Source organism: Armigeres subalbatus, chromosome 3 (assembly GCF_024139115.2).
Source record: "Armigeres subalbatus isolate Guangzhou_Male chromosome 3, GZ_Asu_2, whole genome shotgun sequence".
NCBI classification, from domain to species: Eukaryota; Metazoa; Arthropoda; class Insecta; order Diptera; family Culicidae; genus Armigeres; species Armigeres subalbatus.
In genome coordinates this window covers 200,509,127-200,536,393 of record NC_085141.1, presented here as the reverse complement: position 1 = coordinate 200,536,393, position 27,267 = coordinate 200,509,127, and the positions used below count along the sequence as shown (strand labels likewise).

At 38.8% G+C, this 27,267-nt stretch overlaps 1 protein-coding gene across 6 annotated transcripts in view; it reads left to right on the top strand.

Annotated features, from left to right (window-relative positions):
• The window catches only part of LOC134225993 (slit homolog 1 protein), a 334,401-nt gene that overhangs the window by 67,607 nt on the left and 239,527 nt on the right, over positions 1–27,267 (top strand). Inside the window, exons 2-3 of one of the 6 annotated variants that reach the window (XM_062706487.1) lie at positions 7,913–7,968; positions 8,285–8,466. In XM_062706487.1, the coding sequence (XP_062562471.1) occupies positions 8,292–8,466 (175 nt within the window). In that variant the 5' untranslated portion in view covers positions 7,913–7,968; positions 8,285–8,291. Of the gene's footprint in view, positions 1–7,912; positions 7,969–8,266; positions 8,467–27,267 lie in introns of all 6 variants that reach the window. The other 5 variants (XM_062706490.1, XM_062706488.1, XM_062706486.1 and 2 more) reach the window with 5 other exon arrangements.

Here is a 27,267-nt window from a genome sequence, read left to right as displayed (position 1 = left end):
CAAATGATGATCACTTATAATAAACATTGTGACACTATTGACTTATCGATGTCCAAAACACAGCTGAAACAGATCTTCTCTCGTATTATAAGCTAATGACACTTTACAATAAGTTTAAACAGTATCAACATTATCTAATGTTATTTAGAATAGTTAAGAATACAAATGTAAATAGGTCTACAATTATGATTGACGACAATAAATAAATAAATAAATAAATAAAACCGAATCTATTCAAAATGATTGCATAGTTGCATAGTTTATGTACAATTGAAATCTTATCTAAATTCAGTGCAATGCAATACATATTTATATAAAACGCCAATACATATTTATATAAACCAACCCCAAACTAAATCCAAATCTAAACAGAATGAAATTCCAATCCATTCCAAATCCAATCCAAGCTCAATCAATTCCCAATCCAAATAGCATTTAATTCAAATCAAATTCAATCCCAATCAAATCTACACATATTCAATCCAAATCCAATGCGAAAAGCCACTCAATTATAATTTAAATCCAATCAGATTGCAATCCAATCCAAATCGAATTAAAATCCAATATAAAATCCAATCTAAATCCAATTTAAATCCGATCCAAATCCAATCTAAATGCAATTCTACTTCAAATCCAATTTTGATCCAATCCAAATGTAATCAAACCCGAATACAATATAAATTCAAACCAATCCAAATTGAATCCAATCAAAATTCAATTCAATCCATGTATACTCCAATTCTAATTCAAATGAATTTCAAATTCATACCAAATCTTTTTCCATTCCAAGTTCATTGCAATTTCAAATGATTCTAAATAAAATCAAACCTCAATCCAATCATAGTGTTATCCAATCCAAATCCAATCCCAATCCCAATCCAATCTAACTTCAATCTCCAATCCGATCGAAATCTAATGTTATTCGAATACTGATTATAATCCAAATTAAATTTAATCCGAATTCAATCAAAATCAAATTCCACTTCACATCAATCTAAGTCGAATTAAATCCAAATCATTTACAATTTCAATACACTCCATTCAATACAATCTAACTCAAATCTTATATAAATATAATATGAATACGAACCTGATTCAAACACAACTTCCGGCGATCCAAAGTCAATTCAAATCCAATCTATTTGCATTCAATCCAATATTAATGTAATCCAGTACAAATAATTTCAAATCCAATACAAAACTAATTCCATTCAAAATAAATTTCAAATCGAATTAAATCAAAATCCAATAAAATCTCAATCAAATATTAATTCCATCCAATCCATATCCAATCCGAATCTAATTCAGTTACTTTATAATCCAAATCCAATCACAATTCAATTTCAATTAAATCGGAATTCAATCCCAATCCAAATCCGAACAGAATACAATTTCATTTCAAGTTCAAACCAAATCGAATTTCATCCAAATCTAATCTAAATCCAAACCAAATTCAACTCAAATCCAAACCAAGTTGAATCCAATCCGAGTTCAAATTAAATCAAAACCATTCCAATCTAAATCAAAATCCAATCCAAGTACAACCCTACTTTAAGTCAAATCCAATTTTGATCCAATTCAATCCGAATCCAAATAGAATACAATTCCACTTCAAGTTCAAACCAAATCGAATTTCATCCAAATCTAATCTAAATCCAATCCATATTCAAACAAAATATAATTCCATTTCCAGTTCAAACCATATCGAATTTCATCCAAATCCAATCTAAATTCAATTCAAGTTCAACTCAAATCCAATCAGAGCTTAATTCAAATCGAATCCTAATACATTTCAAATCCAATCTAAATCAAAATCCATTTCCAAATCCATCCAATCCATTACCAAATCGAATTTCATCAAAATCTAATCTAAATCCAATTCAAATCCAAATAAGATCTAATCCAATCGAAATTAAAATCCAACCTTAATAAAATCCAATCCAAGTACAATCCTACTTCGAGTAAAATCCAATTTCGATCCAATTAAATCCAAACAGAATACAATTTCACTTCAAGTTCAAACCAAATCGAGTTTCATCCAAATCTAAACTAAATCCAATCCAAATTCAACTCAAATCCAATCCAAGTTTAATCCAAATCCAATCCAAATTTAAATTTAATCCAAATCCAATCTAATTCAAAATCCACTCCAAGAACAATCCTACATCAATTAAAATAAATTTCGATCCAATTAAATCCGAATCCAAACAAAAAACAATTCCACTTCAAGTTCAAACCAAATTGAATTTCATCAAAATCTCATCTAAATCCAATTCAAATCCAAATAAAATCCAATCCAATCTAAATCCAATCTAATAAAAATCCAATCCAAGTACAATCCTACTTCGAGTCAAATCCAATTTCGATCCAATTTAATCCGAATCCAATCAAGTTCAAACCAAATCGCATTTCATCCAAATCTAATCTAAATCCAATCCAAATTCAACTCGAATCCAATCCAAGTTTAATCCAAATCCAATCCAAATTCAAATTTAATCCAAATCCAATCTAATTCAAAATCCAATCCAAGAACAATCCTTCTTCAAGTCAAATTAAATTTCGATCCAATTCAATCCGAATTCAAACAGAAATAATTCCACTTCAAGTTCAAACCAAATTGAATTTCATCAAAATTTCATTTGAATTTAGGATTTTCCGAAATTTCCAGAGTTCCAGTTTTTTGGGATTTTTTGAGATAGGTTTGCTCGAAGAAAAATTTTATGAAAATACAGTGAGCTTTTGGTGGAATGAATTCCGTGATGCTACTAAACATAAGGTTTTCCCGTAACACGGTAGATTACTTTGACGTAGTGTGTTGCGGTGTAAGATCTACCAAACAGAGCCCTAGCTTAATCCATTTTTCTAGCTAGGGCAATAAGTTGTGGTAAATAAGGATTCATCGTATTTAGTCCCCGCTACCAACAGCAGTTTCAGAAATCAGTTCACTGGTACCTGGTGCTGGGAATTTGGTTTCATCAGTACCCGCTAAGCTGCGGTGGACGACGGAGGTCCTTCGTAGCTTAGTAGGGAAAGCACCTGTCATGCGAACTGGGGTCGTGGAATCAAACCCCACCGAAGGGGCGGTTACCCTCCAATACCTTCTCCGAACTAAATCTGTCACATGTTGTACATATGCATAATCAAGTTTCAGACATAGTAATTAATTTCCACTCCGGGTGGCTTAATACCCGGCATATAGGTAATTAACTTTGAATGTACAAATTCCCTTGCTTGAAATGGTCTTGTAGACAGAGCTAAATCCCGGGTTTTAAGAGTTTTACTGGTGATATTCTAGAAGCAAGACAAGGATGCGGCTCGGGCTCCGATGCATGGCCAAAAACAGTATTACTGTTCTGTTTTCTCAAGAAAGGATTGATTTCCAATTGACAAGGGGCGCGCCTTCAATGGGATTGCTCTCTATGAAGGGTCTAAATAGCGGGACCTTGTCATGATTGTCTTGAGAAAACAAAACAACAACTGTATCGAAACCCAGAGTCTATTATATATAGAGTTACGCAAATAGTGAAGCCAAATCTACCTATTGAGCTGTCAAACCGTCTACCTATCGAGCAAAGTAAACAAATGCTTGTTGGTAAGGCGAAAGTATTGTTATCGCCTAATGATTATTATGGAGAATTAAAACACATGAATTGAAATGTATTAGATTTGTTCTAGAAACATCTTCAAAAAACTTCAATACACCCACCAATAAAGTAGCAACAAGAAACTCACGTATTTGCACTCGGTGGGTGATTTGGTTATCGAATTAAAAAGCTTTAGCAGTGAACACTCCCGTGAAGTCACTTTAAGGGTTGAACAAAAATGAAAGTTGCAAACAGAATAACAAGAAGATCATTCAGAATAAGTGTAAGAAGATCCTCTTTGCGCAACTCTATATAATAGACTCAGTCGAAACCGATACTGCATTGCTTCTCAATAGCACTGGAGTAATTCGACATGCACTTAAACACTAAGGATACGGGTAACGCTACAATAGATCTAATAATTGGTCGCAGTGGCACACCCGAACAGAAAAAAAAACATAAGGTTACGAAGACATTGATTGCTAAGGTTGGTTCTGCTCATAAAATGATGCCTCCTGAAATGAACTATTGGATGCTATTGTGGCCCGAGGTAAACAACTCTTGAAGTTAAGAAAATTATTTTGAGCTTTTTAGTGGAATGTCTTCACTTGTCATAAGACGAGTTTGTACCATCCCATTTAATTTCACCACTTGATTGTACCTTGACAGATACGTATTTCTCTTATTTGCCTACTTTATTTACCTATACAGTAAATTACTTTATTGCTTAGGTAGAAACTTGAAGAGCCAAGAGCTGCCGTTTCCCTAATCTGTTTGTCCTGTCGGTGGATTTTCAAACTCTCAACTACATCGAGTTTCCATGGGGAAGAGACATTTCTTAAAATTTTAATATTTGACAGTAAGGTCGTCTGCAGTGTCTCGTACTTGATTCGACTTGAAGAAAATGATCGCAGCTTACACTATTTATACTATGCGTAGGTACAATAACTTATCTAGGTACATTTACTACTGTGCTTACAAGCGAGTAGAAATCTCTGTTCTGTTCGGATATGTTGGATTGCTTATTGGATGTTCGATCAGCACTTCCACAGTTAAGGTCACTCCTGACGGAATCCAAGTTTCAAAGTGCTCGCGTTTTCGGAGGCACACCACTCGATACGGAAGCAACACACAACTGTCATTTTTGTTGATTTAGTTTTGCTGCGTCGCAGCATGCGTGAAAAAATAAAAATGACAGTTGTGCGTTGCTTCCGTATCGAGTGGTGTGTCCCCGAAAACGCGAGCATTTTGAAACTTGGATTCCGTCAGGAGTGACCTTAATAACTGCATGGTTTCTAAGCCAATTTATTAATTTTCCATTCATATATGATGAGGCTAACACGATGATACTTTTATGCCCAGGGTAGTCTAGAAAATTTCCAAGACCGGACGGGAAATCGAACTCAGCCACCCTCAGCATAATCTTGCTTTGTAGCTGTGTATATCACCGCACGGCTAAGGAAGACCTTGCAACATAATGTTGATGCCGGAATAAACAATTATTTTTCAGAAAAATTATTTAAGCTCTTTTAGTGAGATGTCTTCAACTGTCTAAGATGAGTTTAATACTTTCCATTTAATTCCACTACGTTTTGTTATCTTTACAGATACGTATTTCGACTTCAACTGTGAGGCCGTCTTCAGTGTGTAGTACTTGACTCGAAGTCGAGTTACGTACACTGAAGACGGCCTCACAGTTGAGGTCTAAATACGTATCTGTAAAGATAACAATACGTAGTGAAATTAAATTGAAAGTAATAAACTTGTCTAAGACAGTTCAATTATATACATTAGATTTTTGATTCTGTAAGCAATGCAAAATTGAATAGCATGATGCACTAATTGTGTACCTACTTTCCACAATTTTAATTATAATAAAAGGTTTTATTCACTTTTTTGTCGGTTGTTTGCTATACTATTGTACTCATTCAAAATTTGTTCTGTTCTGCTAAATAAAGAAGGGTCCATAACGTATATCACGCGCATATTGACAATATTCAGCCCGTTAGGATTTGTTTTGAAAGGATCCTGGATTGAATTTTTCGGAATTTTAGTTTCCAGGTTTAGTTGAAATCACAAAATAATCCTTTGATTTTCAAGGCTGAACTATGAATCATCCAAACGATACTCCTACTCCATATAATTTAGCATACAAGCAGTGTGGTATGAATTGCATGCAACCTGCTGGATGACCACAAACAGACTGCAAAAAGCGTGTAACGGAACTATCTGGCTGGTTCTCAGTGGCCGTTACATGAAAATGTAATCTGTCTTCAGTAGTCGATTTTTGACATTCTACAGATTGTTCTCTGTTCAAATCAAGAGATTTGGTTGAAAAACGGCTGAGATCTGGGTGCTCAAAGTTGCTGTTCCACGTTTTTTGCAAGCTTGATACTTTAAATTACAAATCTTGGCTCGGTACTTGTAGTGTTAAGAAAAATGCAGAGAACTCTACGATTTTTCATAGGTGCCACGGGTGGTTAATGGATTGTAAATATGGAAGGTCATAATAGTAGGAATCGTTTTGGTAGAACGTGAAACACAGAAAGAACTAAGATAGACATACAAAGGGACGAGCCTGGAATGGAACCCACGACCTCCTGCTTATAAAGCAGAAGCGGTAGCCACTAGACCACCGAGCTCGCCTGACCTTTTGTCTAGCAAAATCTCAGGCATTGCTCAGCCAAATTTACATGTTTATATACCTATAATTGTCAGCTAATAAATTTTCCGAAACTGACCTCAGATTGTTGATCGGCCGCACCTACATCCTGTACTCGTTGTAGGAAGGATCGTCAGTTGGTCACTTTTATATGAACGAAAATTGCACACTCATATCGCGTATGTACAATTTTATTGCTATTTTTTCTCAAAAATGTACCCAATACTATTTCTGAGATGACGAATCATGAATGCAGACAATATCTCTAAAGATGTTCTAGGTTTTCCAAACCATTCTGGATGTCCTTCTACTGACAAAACTTTGAAAAAAGTTGTAGTTATTGGGGAAGGTTTGAATTTTTTTACATTCCATAGAAATAAAAATAAACTGATTGAAAAACTTCTTAAAGCCTATCCAGATTACGATCACTTACGAGGTATTTGACATGATAAAGAGTATCTTGATGTCCAAGTTCACTCATCATATTTTCATTTAATTTCTTATAGACATTTATCACGTCAAATACCTCGTAAATGCTCATAATTTGAATAGGCTATTAGTGCCTATTCGGATCAAAGTTAGTACGCTTTTTATATCGATTTAGGATTTTTCTCTAGATACAGGCAACTTACCTAACTTCGGAAGTAGTGCGCTGGATTCGCATAAAAAATATTATAAATTCAGTAGAAAACCGAATTATAGCCGCTAACGAAGTTGGATTTTTCTCACAATTCATACGTTAAACCTAACTTCGGAAGTAGTGCGCTGTTTTCACTTGGTGATGCTCTATACAGCGCACCACTTCCGAAATTAGGTTTAACGTATATATTGTGAGACAAATCAAACTTCGTTAGTGGCTATAATTTGGTTTTCTGCTGAATTGATCATATTTTAGTTACCAGATAAAGATTATCGCCTCGGTTTGCTTTGTTCTGCTGTCCGAAACATGTGGGGTACCACCTGTCAAATCGTATGTATTTTTCCTTCATTAACATTTAGATCTCCTATACTCGCCAGCAAAAGATGTTCCGGACAGCGACAATCTTTAACTTGTAACTAATATATCTTTTATTCGCATACATCCAAAAAAATGCACTTTGTTTCCACCTGAAAAACACATTGATTTTTTTTCCACCTTAAATTCATGTAACTTTTACCTAATTTTTCGGTAGAATTCTCATTCTACATGATAATCAGGTAAGTTCTACCTGAGTTTTGGATATAATTCACCGGATACGTAAGTTTTACCTGAATTTTCTGAAGCATTTGCACGTAAAATGTACCTGAAAATTTAAGTGGAAACAACGTTTAGATTATTTGCAGTGTAAAGATGCGCTAAACAACGCTTCCGCCAGAAGACCGCCAGCTGTCATCTAGAGAAAAAGTAGAATCATTGAAATTTATAAAAATAGGAAATGAAGTATATTTTTGTTATAAGACAAAAAATTAAGATGTTTTTCAAACAAATCTTGGTTTAAGGACTTAGAATTTTTAAAAACACACAAAGTTGACATGATATCTCGTTAATGCTTAAGATTGTTGAATTTCTAATCCCACAAACTAAAAAATGATTGACTAATTTTTTTTATACTTTTCTAGAGCCATTTTAATCCTCATTTTCTTTATCAAGTTTCCATGATTCTACTTTTTCTCGAAACTTTTCCAGGTGGCAGCACTGATGAAGGAACTTCCCCCATTAGTTTGACAGATAAAGAAAGTTCGGTACGAAATCCAAGTGCAATAATAACCTATTGTACCTAAACCTAACCTAAATTAGACTACAAGCTTTACCACTTGATTAATATGTGAAAGTCTACACATCTTATTTTTTTTGTTATAAAAATCATGTAATAAACTTTTAATCTGTATACTGACTAAAATATTTAATATAAAGATTCAAACATCCACAGTTCAAACTGAATTCTTGAAGATAAAATTTTATTGATTGATATCGTATATACGTGATTCATTCGTACCACTTACTTCATTAAAATAAAACCGATATTATCCACTCATCTAGATTTTCTTTTTTTTTCAGAACGAAAATGAGTAAAACTACATTTTTAGTGGTCATAGCACTAGTCAACGTATGCAGCACTTTAGGTACGGAAAGAACAGTTTACCGGGCAGGTGACGAGTTGGTGGAAATAACTCGTAGCAAAGTGGCGATTAATTCACCGCTAAATTCTTATTATGCGTACAGTAGTGGATCGCAGCATGGTAATGACCGATGTGGTTTATTTTGCCTATCCACACAAAGTGACTACCACGCAGAACTCAAATCGACGCATAACACCGGGAAACCCACATCCAGGCATTTTGGAACAATTTATTATAATATCATTACTTCCTCATTGAATCTCAACAGCTGGCAGTGAATAATATTGTTGGTAGTAAAATTATTTTAACCCACACATTCAGCTAGCTTTGGGCATGTTCGCACGATGTTTGTTTCACTTGACATTATGTAATGACATAGGCGTATTTTAGGTGATTTATGGTGTAGAAGCACTGAACTGATCTTTCCCGTCCAATTTTTTAATTCGCTCAATCGATTCTTTATTTTATTTATGGTCAATTAAAAATATTTCTAAAATTTAAAACAAAAATTCAAAAAAGTGCTGTTTTCAGGATTGGCCTAACATTTGCTCGATTTCAAACGAACATCGGGTGCATTTTTCAGACCTGCTCACACGTGCAGCGCTTTTTCGGCTTTTATTTCCGATTTTTGAAATAGTTAGAGCCTTCAAAAGTGGCACTTAAAGCCCAAGTCAGTGGCGCGTCCGTGGCGCGCCTGACCAAATTAAATCATTATTATATCATATTTACCAAGAAAAAAACTAAAAGTTCAACACATGTCTATCTTATACATGACCTAGAGATCCTACAGGGCTATATTTCGAAAATCAAACCACATCCATCGATAGCTATTTTCCAAACGAACAATTTGGTGACATAAATTTTAAAAATGAACTTTTTTTGTAAAATTAAAATTATCTCATTTAGATCATAAAAGTAGAGCAATGTGTTTTTGACAAGGGCCTAAGCAAAAACACCTTGAACACTTTCAAAAAAATATAACTTGAAAACGGCTGGTTCGATCGTTTTGGTGTCTTCCACAATTGTAACCGATGGTTTCAATGAATTAGCATTGGCTTCACCAAATGCACAATAATGGGCTAATTCCTTTATACGCACCTGGCTTCTGGTGAACAAGTGCTGCCATCTAGTTTTGAGAACAGATAGTTCATTTTCGAACCAATCTTTAAGGTACCAGAGAATTTTCTTAAGGTGATTCGCCATAGTTATGACACAGACAAACAGACGTAACACTAGAAAAAAATACCATCGACCATGACTTCAACGATCAATTTAAATTCTATTGATTGCGCGTTTCACAACTAGAGGCGCTAGCGTCGTAATCCTTCGACTTTGACATTTCACTCCAGCGCCTTCTGGTGACAATGTCATACGAAATACTGTTTTGTGTAACATGCTCGCAAGATGGTGGTGTAGGAGTTGGGCGATGGATTTTTCAGAAAATTGTTCAAGCTGTTACGTCTGCTTGTCTGTGGTTATGAGATTGGTCTAAAGAGGGCTTGTCAGATTAGAAAATCAGGGATCTGATACCTTCAAGCGATACTGAAATAGCTGATTCGTTCTCTCTGGCTCAATATCTCAAGCAAGTTGGAAGTGCGCGGCGCGTTAAAATTCGAGTGTTAGTGATTTTACTATTCTAATATGTTGGAAACTTAAGTAATTCTTTTTCTTATCTTTTAGTGTTAATAGTTGGTCCTTAAAAGTTAGAGGATAATAAATAATAGGAGTCAAGTGTTAATAAAAGTTAATAGAAGGTAAACAGAGATGTTAGTGGTGTTAATAAATTCATTTATTTAGTTAACATCTAATCAGATAACACTGAATCAACAATTTGACGCCACAATACACGGTTCGAGGCCGCATCTCTCCATCCTCGGATACGCCCCACGCTCGCCAAGTCGTTCTGCACCTGGTCTGCCCATCTCGCTCGCTGCGCTCCACGCCGTCTCGTACCTGCCGGATCGGAAGCGAACACCATCTTTGCAGGGTTGCTGTCCGGCATTCTTGCAACATGTCCTGCCCATCGTACCCTTCCGGCTTTAGCTACCTTCTGGATACTGGGTTCGCCGTAGAGTTGGGCGAGCTCATGGTTTATTCTTCGCCGCCACACACCGTCTTCTTGCACACCGCCAAAGATGGTCCTAAGCACCCGTCTCTCGAATACTCCGAGTGCTTGCAAGTCCTCCTCGAGCATTGTCCATGTTTCATGTCCGTAGAGGACTCCCGGTCTTATTAACGTCTTGTACATGACACATTTGGTGCGGTGGCGAATCTTTTTCGACCGCAGTTTCTTCTGGAGCCCGTAGTAGGCCCGAGTTCCACTGATGATGCGCCTTCGTATTTCACGACTAACGTTGTTGTCAGCCGTTAGCAAGGATCCGAGGTAGACGAATTCCTCGACCACCTCGAAGGTATCCCCGTCTATCGTAACACTGCTTCCCAGGCGGGCCCTGTCGCGCTCGGTTCCGCCCACAAGCATGTACTTTGTCTTTGACGCATTCACCACCAGTCCAACTTTTGTTGCTTCACGTTTCAGGCGGGTGTACAGTTCTGCCACCTTTGCAAATGTTCGGCCGACAATGTCCATGTCATCCGCGAAGCAAATAAATTGACTGGATCTGTTGAAATCGTACCCCGGCTGTTACACCCGGCTCTCCGCATGACACCTTCTAGCGCAATGTTGAACAACAGGCACGAAAGTCCATCACCTTGTCTTAGTCCCCGGCGCGATTCGAACGAACTGGAGTGTTCGCCCGAAATCTTCACACAGTTTTGCACACCATCCACCGTTGCTTTGATCAGTCTGGTAAGCTTCGCAGGGAAGCTGTTCTCGTCCATAATTTTCCATAGCTCTACGCGGTCTATACTGTCGTATGCCGCCTTGAAATCAACGAACAGATAGTGCGTTGGGACCTGGTATTCACGGCATTTTTGAAGGATTTGCCGTACAGTAAAGATCTGGTCTGTTGTCGAGCGGCCGTCAACGAAGCCGGCTTGATAACTTCCCACGAACTCGTTCACTAATGGTGACAGACGACGGAAGATGATCTGGGATATCACTTTGTAGGCGGCATTAAGGATGGTGATCGCTCGAAAGTTCTCACACTCCAGTTTGTCGCCTTTCTTGTAGATGGGGCATATAACCCCTTCCTTCCACTCCTCCGGTAGCTGTTCGGTTTCCCAGATTCTGACTATCAGTTTGAGCAGGCAAGTGGCCAGCTTTTCCGGGCCCATCTTGATGAGCTCAGCTCCGATACCATCCTTACCAGCTGCTTTATTGGTCTTTAGCTGTTGAATGGCATCCTTAACTTCCCTCAAGGTGGGGGCTGGTTGGCTTCCATCGTCCGCTGAACTGACGTTGTCGTCTCCTCCGCTGCCTTGACTTTCACTGCCTGTGCTCTCAGCGCCATTCAGATGTTCCTCGTAGTGCTGCTTCCACCTTTCGATCACCACACGTTCGTCCGTCAAGATGCTCCCATCCTTATCCCGGCACATTTCGGCTCGCGGCTCGAAGCCTTTGCGGGATGCGTTGAGCTTCTGATAGAACTTGCGTGTATCTTGAGAACGGCACAGCTGTTCCATCTCCTCGCACTCCGCTTCTTCCAGGCGGCGTTTCTTCTCCTGAAAAAGGCGGGTCTGCTGTCTCCGCTTCCGTCTATAACGTTCCACGTTCTGCCGGGTACCTTGCTGCAGCGCGACCGCCCGCGCTGCGTCCTTCTCCTCCAGAATCTGTCTGCACTCTTCGTCGAACCAATCGTTCCGTCGACTTCGACCCATATACCCGACATTGTTCTCCGCTGCGTCGTTAATGGCTGCTTTGACTGTGTTCCAGCAGTCCTCAAGAGGAGCCCCATCGAGCTCACCCTCTTCCGGCAACGCTGCCTCGAGATGCTGCGCGTATGCAGTGGCGACATCAGGTTGCTTCAGTCGCTCTAGGTCGTACCGCGGCGGTCGTCGGTACCGATCATTGTTGATGACGGATAGTTTTGGACGCAGTTTAACCATCACCAGATAGTGGTCAGAGTCGATGTTAGCGCCACGATATGTCCTGACGTCGATAATGTCGGAGAAGTGCCGTCCATCAATCAGAACGTGGTCGATTTGTGATTCTGTCTGCAGTGGTGATCTCCAGGTGTACCGATACGGGAGCCTGTGTTGGAAGTAGATGCTGCGAATGGCCATATTCTTGGAGGCGGCGAAATCAATTAGTCGTAGGCCGTTTTCGTTCGTCAGCCGGTGAGCGCTGAACTTTCCAATAGTCGGTCTAAACTCCTCCTCTTGGCCAACCTGAGCGTTCAAATCTCCTATGATGATTTTGACGTCGTGGCTTGGGCAGCTGTCGTACTCACGTTCCAGCTGCGCGTAAAATGCGTCCTTATCATCATCAGTGCTTCCGGAGTGTGGGCTATGGACGTTGATTATGCTGAAGTTGAAGAACCGGCCTTTGATCCTCAACTTGCACATTCTTTAATGTTAATAAAAGATAACCTAAAAAAATTAATATGTTAAATGTAGGGTGCTGTGTGGCAGGTGAACGGAATAGATTCCACGTGGATCGTGGAACGAATTTGTGGAAAAAAGGTAATTTACGGTTACTGCCGAATTGATAACGGGACAATAGGGGAAAAATAATGCCAGCCTAAATAGGTCTAGTGGGCCTTTTTTCCGTCCTTTAAGCTAAACCGGAGGCTCTTCGAACGTCAGGTTTTCCAACTTCCGAAAGCCCAATTCGGGTGTATCGTATATCCCTGAGCCACATTCCCTGTGTCGCATCGGATTGAGTCAGACGTAGGATCTGTATCTCTTCACGCGAATTAGAGTTTCGTTTCGAAATGCGACACCGGACTTTTCGCAAGGTGAATTCCTGGCGGCCAGAAGGAAGCGGGCTGCAATTGGTAAATCACCAACTGGTGATCATTGCAGTGCCGTGACGGAGTATCATCCATCCCAAACGACGACGTCGTACCCGGTACCTACAAGCAGCAACAAAAAAGCTAAGTACCTAACAGCAGTCTATTGTCTGCATACGGCATCATTCCACGCTGTTCTGCTTCCACAGCGTAGAGTTGGTTACACATTTTCTCAAATAGAAAGAATCGGGCAGTGCAGAAAGAGTGGGCATCAGCCTGGTCAAAAAAAAATTTTTTTTTCTTAAATAAATTTATTTAAGTTTTGTTTTTCTTTGCGTACATGGACGAAGCGAGTGAAGGCGATTCGCCTTCAACAGACAATGTTGTTCGCACGGGATTTTACCAGGCCACATCACCTGGTCCCTGGGTTGTTTATTTCCGGCAGAAAGCGAAAAGCCTTGATTTTCTAGGCATCAAGCGTGATTTGACGCGTCGTTTTCCGAAAACTGATTTTCTTCAGATTAATCGGAACAAACTACGCATAACCGCATCTACATATTAGATTGCAAATGATATTGCTAAAAACAAGGCATACAATACTGAGTACTTAGTTTATATCCCCTCGCGAGAGGTCGAAATTGAAGGTGTGATAAACGCAGCGAGCCTGACCTGCAAGGATGTACTTGCAGGAAAAGGTCGTATTAAGAACGCCCTGCAATCTACTGTGGATATTCTGGATTGCAAAGAGTTGCATTCAGCAGCCATGGTAGATGGTAAGAAAGTGTATTCTAAGTCAGGTTCGCTTCGGGTGACGTTCGCCGGTTCGATTCTCCCAAAATATGAAAATATGTTATTTCCGGTGCGACTTTTTGTGCCAAGGGTGTTCAATTGTACCAACTGCAAACAGTTGGGGCACACTGCCGAGTTTTGCGACAACAAGCCCCATTGTGGCAAATGTTTTGAGAAGCATAGGGAGGAGGCCTGCCAACAACAAGCAACAAAATGTGCTTATTGTGGTTTGGATCCTCCCCATGGTTTGCAAGAATGCCCGGTGTACAGAAAGCGCACCCAAAATGTGAAGCGCTCGTTGATACAGCGCTCCAAGCAGTCGTATGCGGAAATAGTAAAGTCGCAAGACACATCCGCAACTACCAACGCAACGGCTGCTATTTCAACTGCCGTTCAAGTTAGTGATTTTTATGATGTTATTTCCATTGACGAATCGGACTCTGACGTAGCCGATATGGATAATTATGCGGAGGTACACGTACCCGAAAAGAGGAAGAAACTGTCTTCCCCGGGATTGCGCCGTAAGAAAACAAAAATCATCCCTAGAAGCTTGCCGAAATCTGATGGTAATGGGGGATTATTTAAAATTCCGAAGCAGCCTGTCTATACTGCTCCTTTTGACCCATGTTGCAGTAAGACATTCCCGCCATTGCCTAAAACTGATGTTACAAAGAAACATCAGTCAAGGAATATCTCTGAGCAGAAAACTGCTACTCGCACTTCCAAGAAAAGAATCTCGTCCAAGCCAGGATTGATATCCTTTAAGGACCTTGTGGATCGTATTTTGAACTTATTCAATATTCTGAATTCATTGAGGCCAATCATTGACCTCTTTATTCCAACAGTTGAAAGTTATCTGAAGCAATTGACTGTTTCATGGCCCCTTCTTGCAGGAATTGTATCTTTCGATGGATAATACGGCCATACAAGATACAATCACTGTGCTGCAGTGGAACTGTCATAGTCTGAAAAATAAATTGGACGTGTTCAAGTTTTTGATTCGCAACTCCGATTGCGATGTATTTGCACTCTGTGAAACATGGCTTTCTTCTGAAGATGAAATCAACTTCCACGATTTTAATATTATTCGCCAAGATCGGAATGATCATTATGGTGGCGTTCGTTTGGGAATAAAAAATGTCACACTTTCTACAGAATTCCCATTCCGACTGTTAATGGTTTAGAAATCGTCGCTTTCCAAGTAAATGTAAAGAATAAAGACCTTTGCATAGCTTCAGTGTATATTCCCCCAAATGCCTCACTTAATCGTCGGCATCTTTGGAGCGCAGTCTCTCTTTTATCATCCCCAGTTTTTATACTGGGGGATATGAATGCACATGGTATTGCATGGGGCGAAACTAGAGACGATAATAGAGCGCCTATTTTCTATGATTTGTGAGCCGATTTCAACTTGAATATTTTGAACACAGGCGAAGTAACTCGAATAGGACCTCAAGGTCAGGAAAGTCGAATAGATCTGTCTTTATGCTCTAATTCACTATCATTAGATTGCACGTGGAAGGTAATCCAAGATCTCCATGGTAGTGACCACATGCCGATAGTCACCACAATCAAAAGTGGTCAATCAAAAATTGGTATTGAATCAACTGATATTCTTCCTCCACTGGATGAGTATCGATTCCTTACCGAATTGATTCATAAAAGCGCACTAGAAGCTCAGAAACGACGCGTTCCAAGTACATCTGTCATAAGAAGACCAGCCACTCCTGGATGGGATGATGAATGTACTAAGTTGTATTCCGAGAAATCTGATGCCTTCAAGGCTTTCCGTAAACACGGAAGGTCTGAGCTTCTCGAAGAGTATTTGAGGCTTGAAAGAAAGCTCAAAAATCTTCTCAAGGCTAAAAAACGTAGCTACTGGCGACGTTTTGTCGAGGGACTATCACGAGAAACCTCAATGACAACACTTTGGAAAACGGCCCGCAACATGCGGAACCGCATTTCCACCAACGAGAGTGAAGAATACTCCAATCGATGGATATTCAACTTCGCAAAAAAGGTCTGTCCAGATTCCGTACCAGCAGAACCGCTATTTCGAGAATCAGTAGCTGATCCCGGTTCTTTGGTGGGCCATTTTCAATGCTGGAACTATCTATGGCTCTTCTTTCATCGAATAATTCTTCCCCGGGATGCGATAACATTAAATTCAACCTTCTGAAAAACCTCCCTGATATCGCTAAAAGACGATTACTTGACCTGTACAACTGTTTCATGGAGTACACCATCGTACCCATACATATTTGATGAAACGGTGAACGGTGTAGTTTGTTTCTGCAGTGCAGTGATAAATAAAAATCAATTAACGTGTGAAATTGATCAAGTGCCGCGGGAAATATATTTCCTTTGCGTGCCCAAGTGTTTTCTGCATCGAAATAACTAGCCGACAGGTTGTCGCTGCTGGTTATTTTCGTTTAATTGTGGATTTTCTGCCCCAGCAGCAGCTGGCGGCCGGTAACATTTTTGCGCCTTTATTGTTTCTTTGTGTTTTGTGTCGTCTGCATTGGTACCGTTTGAGCTGTGTGAAGGTAGTAGCGAGATGGTTGAGTGCAGTGAGTGCGGTATGGGGGTCCTGTCCAGCGATTTGCCTATGAATTGTTCGGGTTGTGGTTGCGCTAAAGTGTACCACTACAAGTGCACTTCCATGACCAAACCATTGGCAAAGCTGGTCACGGAGAATGTAAATGTTGTGTTCAAGCTGGGCTGCCATATATACAGATTTATCTGTATTTTACAGATTTTTTAACGTCAATACAGACATGATACAGATTACAGATTTTTCAAATATAGTACAGATTTATACAGATTTTTTACGTAGAATACGTCCTTCGGGAAAACATAAGGGGGTCATTCTGCAGAATCAAATTTGAGACCGTCACGAAAAGTGGTCAGGAAGTATGGGCTAATAGCTCAGCCATCTTTCAACCGACTTTGATGATTTTTGTATCAATCGATCGACAAACTCTTTGAACAAGATTTTGTACAACTATTAAAAACAATTGAATAAAGGTGCAAAACTATTGAAAAATTGAATTTTGTCAGGCATTGTTGAAAACTTGTTATACATAGTTAATTGCCTTCATTTCGGCTTTTAGTCGCGTGAATTAGTAAATGTTTAAAACCAAATTCGAAAAGTGATTAAAGGCCAGAAACCTACTGTTCTGAGTCGCTGCACTCTAATACGTAATTCTACGTTGATTTTGCGGTCGTGTATCTGATACAACCTTCTACTTTTTTGTTATTTTAAATGTTATCGTCGTTACATACGAGATTTAATTAAATATTTTAAAATTCTAAATCAAATCATGAAGTCTAAACTGTGGAGCTCATTGTGAGAGTAGGCTATCAGGGTTTGCTGGAAAACTATCACTATTTACTGTCTGCGATGGTTCACCACACGTATTTGACTAACGAATCGCCACGATTGCTTTGATTAATAAATATTTTGGTGGCTCTTCGTATTGCTTCATATAAAGTCTACTTCAATGCTTTCAAATCTATTGGATATTGTCTTTCCATAATTCACACCCAGCACCATTTCACTGTTACACATAAACCATAATTAAGATTAATAAATTAATAGTAATAATAACACATTGAGTTGTGACTGCTTTCTGCGTACTTGGAAAACTCAGTTGAGTTTCAGATAAAGTACTATTATTTCTAATGAAATTGATTGGGCCTCAAAAAAGAGCACCAAATATGTTTTAAACAAGTTTCGGATATTTGAGCTTTTGAGCTAGTTAAATGTTTCTTGAGTATATTCCGTTACCATATCAGTCCATGTATATCGAATTGACTGATAGATACAAAAGTCATTTTTTTATCAGACAATTCAAGATTTTTCACAGTTACCTTGGAAAATTATACTGCCATTGTGATACATTCTTCTTTCATAATTATAATGGAATACATAAGAAATTTATTCCTACCTGTATCATGAGCAATTTTGAGCATCAGTTGATTGGATATGCATAAATAACAAAATATAGCAATTGTTGCGCAATCGAATTTAGTAATCGTTATTTAGAAATTGACATAAATTGTTTCCGAATTTCGGTATTGAAAAGCTAGCAAAAAACATCACTTGTAGAATCATGATAAAGTTTTTACAGAAATCGAATAATAATTGAGATGCGGAATTCAAAAAACGACATGAATTTCGGAAAAGATTAAATTTTTAATGTGACAATCATAACAACCAAGAGAAATTCAAGTGGTGTGATGCTTCTACATCATTGCAAGGAGCAGGGGGGAACAAAAGATTTCAACGGATTTCTGGGATTTCCAATTTTGTTTAGCTGGTTTTAAAGAATTCAATGAGAATGTTATCTAAGTACATACCATTGAAATCATCAAAAACGCTATTTTGCATAATTTATTTAAAAAAATATATTTTCCTCCAAATACAGACAATACAGATTTTTTTCGCATGCCAATACAGATTTACGAAAAAATCATCTGACAGCCCTGCAAGTGTGATCAATGTTTATCAAGCCAGTGTTGTGGCGAGCAGAATATTCTGTTCTCGAATACACAAAAGTTGGAAGAAGAGATGAAGAAGATTTCTTCACTCTCTGATTCGATCGGTGGTATTCGAGACAATATTGCTGCTCAGATAAACATCGCGTTGAAAGACGGGATGGAGCAATTGGGGAAAAAGGTACAAAATGCCTTAGACAATGCAGTCTCTGGTTTTCGGGATTTAATTGGAAATGAGTTGGAAAATATGAAAGGTTCATTTTTACAATTTGATGCGCGCAGTAAAGTAGATGCAATGAATGTAATGCAAGGTTCATCTCGTTCGACTTCGGAGTCGGCACTTAATCCCAGAGGTAAAAAGCGAAAGGTTCAGGAAGCAGACGACGCGTCTGATGATGTTTTTAATGAAAAGGTTAGTTTCGCGGATATTGTTAAGAAGAAGTGCATTGGGATGAAAAGTAATAGTAGTAATAAAGCTAAGACAAAAAGTACGACCGCTAATGATGTGAAGGTTGTTCGTAAGGCTCGTCCGGTTATAGTGATGAAACCGAAAGAGTCCAACCAGAGTAGCGATGATACTCGGAAATTTTTGACCACCAAATTAGATCCAAAAACACACAAAATCAGTAACTTTAGAAACGGGAAAAACGGCTCTATTATTGCTGAGTGTGCAACAGGATATAGTATTAATGTTGTGAAAGAAGGCATTCAAAGCGAGTTGGGTAAAAATTACAATGCTGTTGTTCCCTCATCGGTGCCAAGGCTAAAAGTGATGGGCATGAGCGAGAAACTTTCCTCCGATGACTTCATTCAGATTTTAAAAGATCAGAATGAAGACATCGCTATCAATGATGTAAAAGTAATACGGGTGTTTGAAAATCCTCGTTTCAAATACAACAAGTACAACGTTGTGATTGAAGTCGATAAAGACAGTCATAGCTGTTTGTTGACCGCGAAGAAAGTAAATATAAGGTTTGATCGGTGCCTTGTTGTTCCTGAGATTAGTATTCTTAGGTGTTTCCAATGTGGAGAATTTGGACACATGAGCACAGATTGCAAAAACGCTATCGCGTGCTCTAAGTGCAGTGGACCTCACAAGACATCTGAATGCACGTCATCTGTATTGAAATGTGTTAATTGTAATAAAATGAATCAAGAGCGTAAATCGAATTTGGACGTTAACCACGGAGCATTCAGTACTGAATGCAAAGTGTATAAAAGATTAGTTGATCGCAAAAAGAGCAGCTTGCATTTCAATGAATAGCAACCAAGTTCTAGTATGAATGTAAATAAATTCGATATTTTGTATTTGAACATTGCAGGTCTCTCTACAAACTACGTTGCATTACGTCAGCTTGTAGAAGATAAACGTCCATTTTAGTCTTTTTATCTGAAACGCATATCGTTGACAGTGATTCTTTCTGAACAGTACAGTATCCCGGGTTACAGTGTAGCTGCTTGTTTATCACATTCAAGACACACTGGCGGTGTTGCTATTTATGTCAAAGAATCGGTTCAATTCAAGCTTCAATTGAACGAAGTTTGAGATGGTAACTGGTTCTTAGGCATTGCAGTTGAACGTGGCATGAAGATGGGTAACTATGGAGTTTTATATCACTCTCCCAGTTCAAATGACCAGCGATTTGTTGAAATTTTGGAGAACTGGTTGGAGATGTTCATAGATCCTAGTAAATTAAATATACTCGCTGGCGATTTTAATATCAATTGGTGTGACATCCATAATTCGAATCATTTGAAACGGTTAGCAGACTTTTTTGATTTGAAACAAAAGGTCTTCGATTATACACGTATTTCTCAGCACAGTAGAACTTTAATTGATCATGTATATTCTAATTCCGATCCCGTTAGTACGGTAACGATTTGTGATTTAAAAATAACCGATCATGAAACTCTAGTAATTAACGTAGATGATAATAGTGATAATAATAGTGATCTTATCAAATTAAAGTGCTGGAGAAAATATTCAAAACAAGCTATCTCGGGTCTTGTCGCAAGAAACGTGGATTTTCAATCAAACGTCGGTTCGTTAGATCAAAAATCAGCTGTTCTTACTGACGTTTTGAAAACCTGTACCAATAATCTAATAGAACATAAATATGTATCTCTGAAAAACTCGAACAGCTGGTATAATCTGGATCTTTTACGATTCAAACGTAAAAGAGACAAATTGTACAGAAAATTTTGTAGAAGTAATAATGCTATTCATTGGAAAAGGTATCAGGTCGCGCGTAATAAATATTCACATATGTTGAAAAAAAACGAGATGCGAATATATTCAGAGGAAAATTGATCAGCATCAAAACAACAGCAAAGAGTTATGGAAAATTTTGAAATCCTTGTTAAAACCTAATAGTAGCAAACCGCGATCCATAACCTTCGATGGCACATTAGAACAGTCAGAACAAGTTATTGCAGATACATTCAATCAACATTTCGTCAACAGTGTCTCACTGATTAACCAGTCAATTGAGTTAGTTGATGAGCCTGACGAAATAAAACAGCCGATTAATTTTAATTGTAGATTTGATGGATTTCACCCAATAACATTAGAAGAACTTGAAAATAGGGTTTCTTACCCCATTCCCGGCCTAACATGCGTACGACTGCATTATTTAATTGATATTTATGACAGGAAGCAACTTTTTCTGAATTTTGTAGGCTGTATAATACTGCATTGGGGTTCACTTCTGCTTAAAAAATAGCTATTCGTGCTAAATATCGTTCAAAGAAGCTTTTGTTTGATTTAAATTAACGAGGTGCAGCACTCATTTCAGTCATAGCGATTCCCAATCCGGCATACAAAAAAACCAGTTCCCGGCCTAAGCAAAATTTCACTCAATCTCTCAACATTTTACTCTCATTCTCTCTCGGGACGGTAGAAAATGCGATGTAAACAAAAATATGCACGTTCCACGACAACAAGATGCCAGATGGTATTATTCATAATCATTTTTATTTGGTTGAGAAGATATATAAACTCATCCAAATGTCTTCCAAATACTTTAAAACAATATTTATTTCACCTTTTAGAATCGAGAGAACTATAAATAACATGATAACGTCAACATATTAGACAATTTTCCTATTAACGATGAAGGATCATTTTTATAATCCTGGCCTTTTGGCAGCACGGTGCGGCTAGAAGTTCTTGGGCCGAGGTGAATTTTTATTCGGTTTGAGAATACATTTTAAAATGTATTCTAGTATGTTTAAATTGGTTCTAGTGAAACGAACAAATAAGAATAATTGAAGTGCGGGTGTTTAGAATTATGGTGTGGTGATTAACAGCTTCATGCAATGGTTGTATCGAGCACTGTGACGATTCTCAGGTAGGTGTTTATTCGATAATACCGTTTTGTAAAAGTGGAAAGAATCACTCCGGCTCAGTGGTGTGGCATCGGAGAGTGAAATTTTGAATTCTACATTTTTATTTTCTACAATTGAATCAATTAGGAGTAAAACAAGTGATAGAAAAATATTGAGTATTGTGAAAAATAAATGGGAGACTTTTTAAAAATTATCAACCATAAACCTACGACTTCCAAACAGTTTAAATCATTAGTTTTCTGTGCAGTGAGCCGGGAACCGGGTCCATAGGCCCAAGTAGTGATTTACCCTATTTGCTTTTCGATTGGAAAAACGGCTGGAGTCGATAATGTTAATGCCAAGGTAATACAAGACTGCTTTGATGTCATCGGACACAACTTGCTGGACCTTATAAATGAATCTTTATGAACTGGGCACGTGCCACAAGTTTGGAAGGAATCTCTAGTGATTCCGATTCAAAAATTTGCTGGGACGATTAAAGCCGAAGAGTTTCGTCCTATCAATATGTTGCACACATTAGAGAAAATTTTGGAACTTGTAGTAAAAGGCCAGCTGCTTGAGTATTTGAATAGAAATAACTTGCTGATACCGGAACAATCGGGATATCGAGAAGGTCATTCTTGTGAAACCGCATTGAACTTGGTATTAGCTAAATGGAAGGAAAATGTAGAGCGTAAAGATACGATTGTTGCTGTGTTCTTGGATCTAAAACGCGCTTTTGAGACAATTTCTCGGCCCTTATTGTTGAGCACAATCAAGCGCTTTGGAATTTCGGGATCTGCATACAATTGGTTTGAAAGCTATTTGTCTGACAGATCTCAAAGGACTGCTTTTAATGATTCTGTTTCTAGTCCCGTGGAGAACACGCTAGGAGTGCCACAGGGAAGTGTATTAGGGCCTATTTTATTCATTATGTACATAAATGACATGCGACGAGTCTTACGATTTTGTGATATAAATCTTTTTGCTGATGACACCGTGATATTCATTGCAGCTAAAAATTTAGTAGATGCCGTTTCACGCTTGAACGAGAATTTACACTCTCTAAGTAGATGGTTGAAATACAAGCAATTGAAATTGAATATTAATAAAACAAAATACATGATAATTTCGCGAACCCGAGTAAATGAGGATGTCTCTGTTAAAATTGATGATGAGACAATTGATCGCGTCCGCGATATTAAATATCTTGGCGTGATTATTGATGACAAGCTAAAATTTGACATACATATTGACAATGTTATCAAGAAAATAGCCAAGAAGTATGTAATGCTCTATCGATTAAAACACGATTTGACTATTGGTAGCAAAATACTCTTGTATAAATCAATCATCTCTCCTCATCTGGATTTTTGCCCTTCCATCCTTTTCTTGGCTAACGAAACACAAATATCGAGATTGCAGCGCTTACAAAATAAAATAATGCGTTTAATTTTAAAATGTGATAGATTCACTTCCTCAACTTTCCTGTTGGACGCCTTACAATGGCTGTCAGTGAAGCAAAGAATAGTGTACTTGACAATGGTGTTCATTTTTAAAGTAATAAACGGTTTACTGCCTCGATATTTGAGTGATCGAATTGAAAGAGGAAGTGATATTCATAGATATAATACTAGACACGCGGATAATGTGCGAACACCCTATTTTTTTTTTCCAAGTTCGTTTATTTGGTAGGCTCAGGCGTGTATAACACTTTACGGAGCCATGGTTCTTTGCGATATATACAATCAATATCATTTATTTTTTTAGTTAGTAAGAGAGGGTAGGAGCCAGCGTACTCGTGGTGACTCGAGGTAAGTTTACAATGTTTAAGGATGGACGGGGCTAAGGAGTTTGGATCAGGGAATTTCAGCTTCTCATCCGGGTATTTGGCGTCAGGGACGATGTGGCGTGTCGTCGTGCTCAAGGAATGGTTCAACTGGGAGCATCTTCCGGATGGCAAGAGCTATGGTGCTCTATGGAACAGAAAGCAGAGACTAAACACACAAAAAAAAACTTTGAAGAAAGAAAAAAAAACAATATTAGATTTTGATATCAGAAGCACAAAGAAAACTATAAATGGCCTGCATATAGACCACATCACGATCTCCCAAAACACCTCGAACTTCCCTGAAGGGTTGTTTACCTCGGGCCACTAGGGTATCCAATAATTGCTCTCTGGAGGCGTCATTTTCCGAGCAGGACCAAACTACGTGATCGATGTCATCATAACCGGCTCCGCACCTACATAAGTTGCTATCGACAAGGTTTATTCTGTACAGATGAGCGTTTAGTGAATAGTGATTGGACATAAGCCTCGACATCGTGCGGATGAAGCCTCGACTTAAGTCCTCACCTCTGAACCACGCTCGCCCAGAAACTTTTGGAACTATAGAAAATAGCCACCGTCCAAGTTCGTTGTGTGTCCAATTTCTTTGCCAACTTTGAAGAGTACTCTGACGGACTAATGGGAGAAACTCGTTGCTCGAGAATTGTCTATCATGAACCTCACCTTCCTGTGCGCCTACCTTTGCCAGCGAGTCTGCCTTCTCATTGCCGTAGATTGAGCAGTGAGAAGGGACCCAAGCAAAGGTAATCTTGAATGATCTTTCGACCAAAACACGCATCTGCTCTCTTATGTTTGTAAGAAAGTAAGATGCGTGCTTAACAGGTTTCATCGACCGGAGTGCCTCGATGGAACTAAGACTATCCGAGAAGATGAAATAATGGTCTACGGGCTGATTGGAAATTATCCCTAAAGCGAAGTTAATTGCTGCCAGCTCAGCAACATAAACCGAACACGGTTCCTGAAGTTTTTGGAAGGTGGTTGAAGTTACATTGAAAACACCGAAGCCAGTGGATCCGTTGATGCGAGAACCATCAGTGAAATATCTGTTGTTGCAATTGACATGTTCATATTTTTCAGAAAAAAGTGAGGGAATAGATATTTGTCGAAGATGATCTGGTATTCCTTGAATAGCATGTTTCATGGACAGATCGTATACAATTGAGGAACTGTCGTTGGTGAAGTGAACTCGAGGAGGATTATAACACGGAAGACAAAGATCTGATGATATGTAGTTGAGATATACTCTCAGGAATCTTGAACGACATGTTAGTTCAAGCATATTATCGAAGTTATCTAGAACAAGTGTGTTACTTGTTCCACATTTGATGAGTATTCTAAGTGAGAGCTCCCAGTAACGGTGCTTTAAAGGAGTGACTCCAGCAAGCACCTCCAGGCTCATGTTATGCGTTGAATGCATGCAGCCAAGGGCAATACGCAAACAACGATACTGAATTCGTTCCAATTTGATCAGGTGGCAATCAGCTGCTGAGAGGAAGCAGAAGGAGCCATACTCTAAAACAGAGAGAATAGTCGTTCTATAGAGTTTGATGAGGTCTTCCGGGTGAGCACCCCACCATGTTCCGGAGATAGAACGTAGAAAATTGATCCTTTTCCGGCATTTTGTATCAAATACTCAATGTGGAGTTTCCAGGTACATTTGGAATCAAACACGACCCCAAGGTATTTAGAAGATAAAGATTGGTTGATGTCATCATTCAACAGCTTGAGTTTCAGTTGAGCAGGATACCGCTTCTTAGTAAACACAACCAACTGAGTTTTTGCGGTGAAAACTCGATCCCTAGATGTCTGGCCCAAACAGTCAGATTATCCAGGGTACTTTGCAATGGTCCTTGCAAGACAGCTGCACATGGACCTCTTAGAGAGACCACGGCATCATCTGCAAGTTGTCTGAGCGTGCATTGTCCTTCCAAACAATTGTCAATATCTTTAACATAGAAATTATAAAGCAAGGGACTTAAACATGATCCTTGGGGAAGGCCCATGTAGCTATTTCTGGAAGTTGTCAGAGTGCCGAGTGTGAAGTTCATTTGTTTTTCTGACAACAAATTGTACAAGAAATTATTTTAAAATACAGGTAGTCCATTACTGTGCAGATTGTCTGACAGTACTTCAATGGAAACTGAATCAAAAGCGCCCTTAATATCCAAGAATACTGAAGCCAATTGCTCCTTGTGCGCAAAGGCCAGTTGTATATCTGAAGAAAGCAACGCTAGACAATCGTTTGTTCCTTTCCTTTCTAAATCCAAACTGAGTATTTGAAAGCAATGCATTTTCTTCGACCCAATGATCAATTCTTGAAAGGATCATTTTCTCCAATAATTTTCTCATGCACGATAGCATGGCGATCGGTCGGTATGAATTGTGATTAGACGCTGGTTTCCCAGGCTTTTGAATAGCTATTACTTTGACCTGTCGCCATTCAGGTGGCACAATGTTGTACTCCATGAAACAGTTGTACAGGTCAAGTAATCGTCTTTTTGCGATATCTGGGAAGATTGAATTTGATGTTATCGCATCCCGGAGCAGAGTTATTCGATGAAAGAAGAGACATAGAAAGTTCCAGCATTGAGAATGGTCCACCCAAAGAACCGGGATCATTGACTGATTCTCGAAATAGCGGTTCTGCTGGTACGGAATCTGGGCAGACCTTTTTGCGAAGTTGAATATCCATCGATTGGAGTATTCTTCACTCTCGTTGGTGGAAGTGCGGTTCCGCATGTTGCGGGCCGTTTTCCAAAGTGTTGTCATTGAGGTTTCTCGCGATAGTCCCTCGACAAAACGTCGCCAGTAGCTACGTTTTTTAGCCTTGAGAAGATTTTTGAGCTTTCTTTCTAGCCTCAAATACTCTTCGAAAAGCTCAGACCTTCCGTGTTTACGGAAGGCCTTGAAGGCATCAGATTTCTCAGAATACAACTTAGTACATTCATCATCCCATCCAGGAGTGGCTGGTCTTCTTATGACAGATGTACTTGGAACGCGTCGTTTCTGAGCTTCTAGTGCGCTTTTTTTAATTAATTCGGTAAGGAATCGATATTCATCTAGCGGTGGAAGAACATCAGTTGATTCAATACCAATATTTACCGCCGATGCAAATTTTTGCCAGTCAATGTTCTTCGTGAGGTCGAAAGGAACATTAACTGGCTCAGATTGTTGATAGCTACTTTTAATTGTAGTAACTATCGGCATATGGTCACTACCGTGGGGATCTTGGATAACCTTCCACGATAATGGATAACCTTCAAATCTAACGATAGTGAATTTGAACATAAAGACATATCAATACGGCTTTGTTGACCATTTGGTCCTATTCGAGTTACTTCACCAGTGTTCAAAATATTCAAATTGAAATCGTCACACAAATCATAGAAAATAGGCGCTCTATAATCGTCATACGTTTCGCCCCATCCAATACCATGTGCGTTCATATCACCCAATATCAATACTGGAGATGATAGGAGGGAGACTGCGCTCCAAAAATGTCGACGATTAATAGAGGCATTTGGAGGAATGTACACTGAAGCTATGCAAAGATCTTTACTCTTCACATTTACTTGGCATGCGACGATTTCTAAGCCGGGAACAGTC